The following is a 6000-nucleotide window of genomic DNA, read 5'->3' as shown; positions in this document are numbered from 1 at the left end:
GCTGCGCAACCACACTCTCAACAACCTTCGCCGCAAAGCGAAGGTTGGAGACCGGGCGATAGTTGGCCAACTCATCTGGGTCCAGGGAAGGCTTCTTGAGGAGGGGCCTCACAACGGCCTCCTTTAAGGCCGCAGGGAAGACACCCTCCTGCAAAGAAGCGTTAATAATTCCCTGGAACCAGGCTCGTGTCCCCTCCCGAGCTGCCAGTACCAGCCAGGAGGGACACGGATCTAATAAACATGTGGTTGCATTCAGCCTCCCCAAGACCCTGTCCACGTCCTCGGGAGCAACAGAGTCAAACTCCTCCCACACAACCGTCTCAAGACCTGGTCCCCTCTCCTCCCCCTGGGCCAACCAGTCGGAGTCCAAGCCTTCCCGGATCCGGATCTTCCCGGATCTTTGTAGTACATGAGGACCATTGGATCCCACATCCCTCCCTACGTTTCTTGCCGTAATGAAATGTGTGCCTTGAGTTCACTGAGTTATCAACCAATGCAGATATTTCCTTCTCTCTTTCCCATGTACTTACTGTGCAGCAATTAAGATATGGAACCCTATTGCTGCCTTCATGCCTTACATGCCAAAAAGCTCCCCACGTAGAGCTCCTTGCCTCAGGCAAGCAAGTTTGCCCTGGGGAAGGGGATTTTCAGTCTCTATTCAGGTTTTTTGCAAGCCACATTTGCGTTGGGGGGAAAAAAAAGTGCCCAACGAGATTAGGCTTTCTTAGGAAAATTGCCATATTGCATTTGGCAAAGGTGAGACGTGTTTTGCTTGCAAACTCTTGCGCATCCCTTAAGGCCATATGGCAAAGCTGGCCCTATTGGGGCATACAGCAGATAGCAGAGGGAGCAGCTGTTAAGTCGAGTGCTGCTTCCGGCGTGGGTGTTGCTAGTTCCTGATGCCCTTAAAGCTAAGTCCGGATAGCAGCGAGGAAATGAGGTGGAGGGAGGTTTGAGAATCAAATGTAAATTGTTACAAGAATCTAAGGATAGAGGGGGCTTTGGACTTCCAGACTGGAGACTTTATTATCAAGCAGCTATTTTGCTTTGGCTTAAAGAATGGATTGTATTGAGAAATAAAAGTTTGCTTTATTTAGAGGGACACGACCTTCAGCTAGGTTGGCATGCTTTTATATGGTATGAGAAAACTAAAGCACATACTGTAAGTACTTTCAAAATCATGCGATAAGAAACGTACTACTTTCAGAATGGGAGAAAATTAAACATAAAATATATATAAAAATACCTGAGTGGCTTTCAACAATGGAAGCATTTGCTTATCCAAACATGATTAACTATGACAAACTGGTTAATTATAAAGATATTTTGGACAAAGAGGGAAAACTTAAGGACGGGCAAACTCTACAACAACAAGGTATTGATTTGACATGGTGGTCCTATTTGCAAATTCAAACACGATATGAAAAAGATATAAAATCAACAGGTTTTTATTAAGAACAGACTCCATTAGATAAAATTTTGTTAAAAACAGATGAGAACTTGATTAGAAAACTCTACAAATTTCTTTTAAAGTGGAAGATGGAAGAAGAACAAGTGAAAGAAACAATGATAGTATGGGCAAAGAACTTTGGATATTCTATAGATTTGGAAGACTGGCAAAAACTTTGGGATAAAAATATTAAGCTTACAAAAGCGGTAGCATATAAAGAAAACTTATATAAGATGTTTTATAGATGGCATATGACACCAGTTCGCTTAGCGAAAATGTTTAAAAATGTTTCGGATACTTGCTGGAAATGTAAACAACAGCCAGGCACTTATTACCATGCCTGGTGGATATGCCCTATTGTCAAGAAATATTGGTCTAAGATTCATAGATGGTTGGAAATACCACAGCGATGGAAAGCATTGGGGTCAGCTCTTTGCAATGGGGCAGGAAGGCCTGTTTTGGTGGAGAGATTTGGAAAACAGGCCTTTCAAGGAGAGCCACCTCTTGCTTTCTCAAAAGTTATAATTTGCTGGCTGTTTGGATTATGGGAGATGCCTATAAACTTCCCCCCACACACACCGTGCAGTAGTTTTTAAAGGAAGCTTTAAAGAACATCTTGAAGGGTGCAAAACAGGATTATCTTCATGTGTTTACTTGGCTCCCAGTCTCTCTGCTGCTAGTCACATCCCTTCTGAAGGGACCCAAAGGTGTTTTTCAAAAGACAGCTGGACTTTCTTTTGTGTTTTTCTCTCTCCAAGATGTTTTGCTTCTCATCCAAGAAGCATCTTCAGTTCTGATTGAATGGTGGGGAATGCTTCTTGGATGAGAAGCAAAACGTCTTCGAGAGAACAAAAACACAGAAAAGTCCAGATGCCTTTTGAAAAAAAAAAAAAAGCACCTTTGGGACGACCATGACCTGGATGACCGAGGATCTCCATAGATACTTCTGAAGGGCGTTCACAGCCTTCCTTTTCCTTTCAGTCTTAAGAGATGACTTCCGGCAGGCTCCCAGTGATGTGATAGTAGCAGCTGGTGAGCCAGCAGTGATGGAATGCATCCCACCAAGAGGCCATCCGGAGCCCACTATATCCTGGAAGAAGAACAGCATCCGCATCAGTGACAAGGAGGAGCGCATCACGGTGAGATTGGGAATCCATGCTTTTTTGTGCACACGTTGCATATCAGGGTTGGAAACATTTTAGGGAAATGCCTTGGATTAGAACTTCTAGGCAAGGATAAACAGCTTCTGGTCAATAGGCCAAGTTGACTTGTTCATCCTCTGGTCCAGGACACCCATTCCTGAGCTATCCTTCTTCCCAATCAACTAACTTCCCACCACAGTGGTAAGTAAACTGCTTGTTGGAGGATTAATAGCATTCTGATGCCCACATATGGGATGAAGAAACAGGTCCCATGGAAACAATGTTTTTTAGGCTCTTGCTGTGTCGTCTTTCATCCTCTTTTCATCACATGGAAGGAAACAGTAAAAGAGGAATAAAGAGACAGGTATGGGGGAGGTGAAACCTCAATTTGTCCCTGCAGGTATTAACCCAAGTTGTGCCATTGTAGTTTCCCTTTGGGTGGAAAAATAATAAATGTGGGAAGGAAGTCACTACTACTCAGCCTGCTCTGTGGCAACTAGGAGGTCTAAAAACATGGCCATGGGATGACTACAGTGATGAGATTCGGCCGGTTCACACCAATTTGGCAGAACCGGTAGCTATTTTTTTTATTGCCCAGGCCTAGAATGGACTTCCGGAAGTGGCATCCACACAGAGAACCGGTTGTTCCCATATTTGAATCCAACCACTGGATGACTACCTCTTTCCCAACTAGCATGCTCTGGTCCTTTTCATCAGACAATGTTATCTTGTTGGATCCCAGAGTTGTGGCTTCTTGGTGGCAGTGCCTGCCCTATAGAAGAACATTGCCCAGAAAATCCAGATGGCCCCAATGCTGTTGTGTTTTTGCAGCATTTCAAAGACCTGGCTGTATCCCTAGGCATTTGGACCAGGAATCTTTTCTTTGGGGGGGGGGATTTACTGTTGGGTGTTTCATGTTGTGGGATTTGTTTTTGTCTTCGTAGGCCACTCAGAATAAATAAATAAATAAATAAATAAATAAATAAATAAATCACCCAAGATTATATGATAATGGCATCAAAAGATAAATCTGATCACTAGTAGAAAGATTGACTAGGTCACTCATGACATACAGCCAAGGACAGAGTCCCATTCTCGATCAAAACATAGGCTAGAAAAGGTCTGTGGATGGAGACCTTAGAGCCTTTTCTTGACCTTCTTTCCTAGATCCGAGGTGGGAAGCTGATGATGTCCAACACAAGAAAAAGTGATGCTGGAATGTACATCTGTGTGGCCACCAATATGGTAGGCGAACGGGATAGCGAACCTGCAGAACTGGTGGTGTTTGGTACGTAGAAGGAGGGTTCTGGTGGACTCTACTGAAGCAGAGGAACAAGTTGAGTTTCCTTGGGCCCATCTTGATGAGACCATGGAACAACCATATTTAAAAAAAGTTTAGAAGTTGTAGGGATAGAAATGAGGAAAACGAAAGAGGATCATTCTTTTTACAATGTGTAGGATTACTCGGTGGGGCTATCACCAAAATTGGGTTGAGCTACATTTTCAATCTTTTTTCAATTTTCTTTTTTCCTGGATTTCCACCTCCCCCCCTTTCCCCGCCTAATCTATTGGGCCACAGGAGAGGAGTCAGATTTACAGGATAATTGAGCTGAGCACTGCGACTGTGCAGAGATTCACCCAAATTACCTTCTTGATCAAACTGGCAAATCCAGTTGATCTGTTGAATCAGGTGCTTTGAGATCGATTTGATGCACATTTGTGCAAGTCCAACTCCATCTCCTCCCCCCCCCCCAATTGAATGAATGACTGAAATCAATTTGATTCAGTGCCTCAAAGGGATGGTTTGAACTGAATTGACTCATCCCATTGCATTAAGGATTTGAATCCAGTCTTGGGTGATTCACATACCCCTATGGATTGCTTGCATGAGGGTTAGGAGATTAAGTTGAGGTAGCCCCAGGCCCATTAGTTATTCACTGTCTCCTACTCAAATTCTTTTTCCCAGTACTGAAAACATGCTTTAGTCATCTCTCTTTCTTTCCCCTAGTCTCAATCACATCTGCTTTAATTATAATAGAGAAGGCCAAACTGAGCTTCTGAGGTCTCAGCACTAGTTCCAAAATAATACCTATGTGTCTCTATATCCTGTTCTTCTCCTTTGCTTTTGAAACACTTTTATGATCCTGACAGAACGTCCCACTTTCATCAAGAGGCCCATAAACCAGGTGGTCCTGGCCGAAGACACTGTGAATTTCCACTGCGAGGTGCAGGGAGACCCAGTGCCAACATCCCGGTGGCGAAAAGAAGAAGGAGAACTTCCTCGAGGGAGGTAAGTGACAACTGCAAGTTCTCCATTCATCTTTAGGATTCTTCCTGTAGAACAGAACAATAGAATAGAATAGAATAGAATAGAACAGAACAGAACAGAACAGAATAGAATAGAATGGAACAGAATAGAATAGAACAATAGAATAGAATAGAATAAGAGTAGAATAGAATAGAATAGAACAACAGAACAGAACAGAACAGAATAGAACAATAGAATAGAATAGATAAGAGTAGAATAGAATAGAATAGAATAGAATAGAATAGAATAAAACAGAATAGAACAGAATAGAACAGAACAATAGAATAGAATAAGAGTAGAGTAGAATAGAACAGAATAGAACAGAACAATAGAATAGAATAGAATAGAATAAGAGTAGAATAGAATAGAACAGAACAGAACAGAATAGAATAGAACAGAACAATAGAATAGAATAAGAGTAGAGTAGAGTAGAATAGAATAGAATAGAATAGAATAGAATAGAATAGAATAGAATAAGAGCAGAGCAGAGCTGAGCTGAGCTGAGCTGAGCAGAGCAGAGCAGAGCAGAGCAGAGTAGAGTAGAGTAGAGTAGAGTAGAGTAGAGTAGAATAACAGAGTTGGAAGAAACCTTTGAGGTTTTCTAGTCCAACCCACTGCTCAGGAAGGAAACCCACTGCTCAGGCAGGTTGAACTGTGGAGTCCTTGTTCCCTTTGAGCTTGTTGTTTTCTTGCAGATGTTTCATTTCCCAAGTAAGTAATATCTTCAGTGCTAGAAGGGTATGGGGTTTGTTCTCTCTTTATATACAATGGTTTGTCCTGTTAGTGTTGGTAGAAGTGTTGTTTTCTTCTTCTGGTATTTTCTTGATTGGGGTATTGTTTACTGCTGGATTGCTGGTCTGGTATTAATCCTGATGTCAATCCCTGTTTATGTGGGTATTGATTGCTAGAGAGGATGTCTGGGGCTTTTTTTGTTTCCTTTTTAGCTTTTTGGTTGTCTCTTTTAAATGGTGTGTAAATGTTGTTTATCGCTTTCTGTGCTGAAATCTGTCTTGTCATTCCCCCCCCCCCCAGCAAAAGAGCTTACTGTTTTTCTACCGTATTGTCCCACTGTTTGAGCTTTTCTGATTTCTGTTTTCTGT

The 6000-nt window shown here is 42.3% G+C and overlaps 1 protein-coding gene across 1 annotated transcript in view; it reads left to right on the top strand.

Annotated features, from left to right (window-relative positions):
* ROBO3 (roundabout guidance receptor 3) overlaps positions 1-6000 on the top strand; it is a gene marked incomplete at its 5' end in the record, with an annotated part of 144575 nt that overhangs the window by 71847 nt on the left and 66728 nt on the right. Inside the window, 3 exons of the mRNA XM_029284775.1 lie at positions 2432-2589; positions 3760-3880; positions 4744-4882. Coding sequence (XP_029140608.1) covers positions 2432-2589; positions 3760-3880; positions 4744-4882 — 418 coding nt within the window. The remainder of the gene's footprint in view (positions 1-2431; positions 2590-3759; positions 3881-4743; positions 4883-6000) is intronic.

Source organism: Protobothrops mucrosquamatus, unplaced genomic scaffold (assembly GCF_001527695.2).
Source record: "Protobothrops mucrosquamatus isolate PMUCROS unplaced genomic scaffold, P.Mucros_1.0 scaffold931, whole genome shotgun sequence".
Classification (NCBI taxonomy): domain Eukaryota; kingdom Metazoa; phylum Chordata; class Lepidosauria; order Squamata; family Viperidae; genus Protobothrops; species Protobothrops mucrosquamatus.
This window is presented reverse-complemented; position numbering and strand designations above follow the sequence as displayed.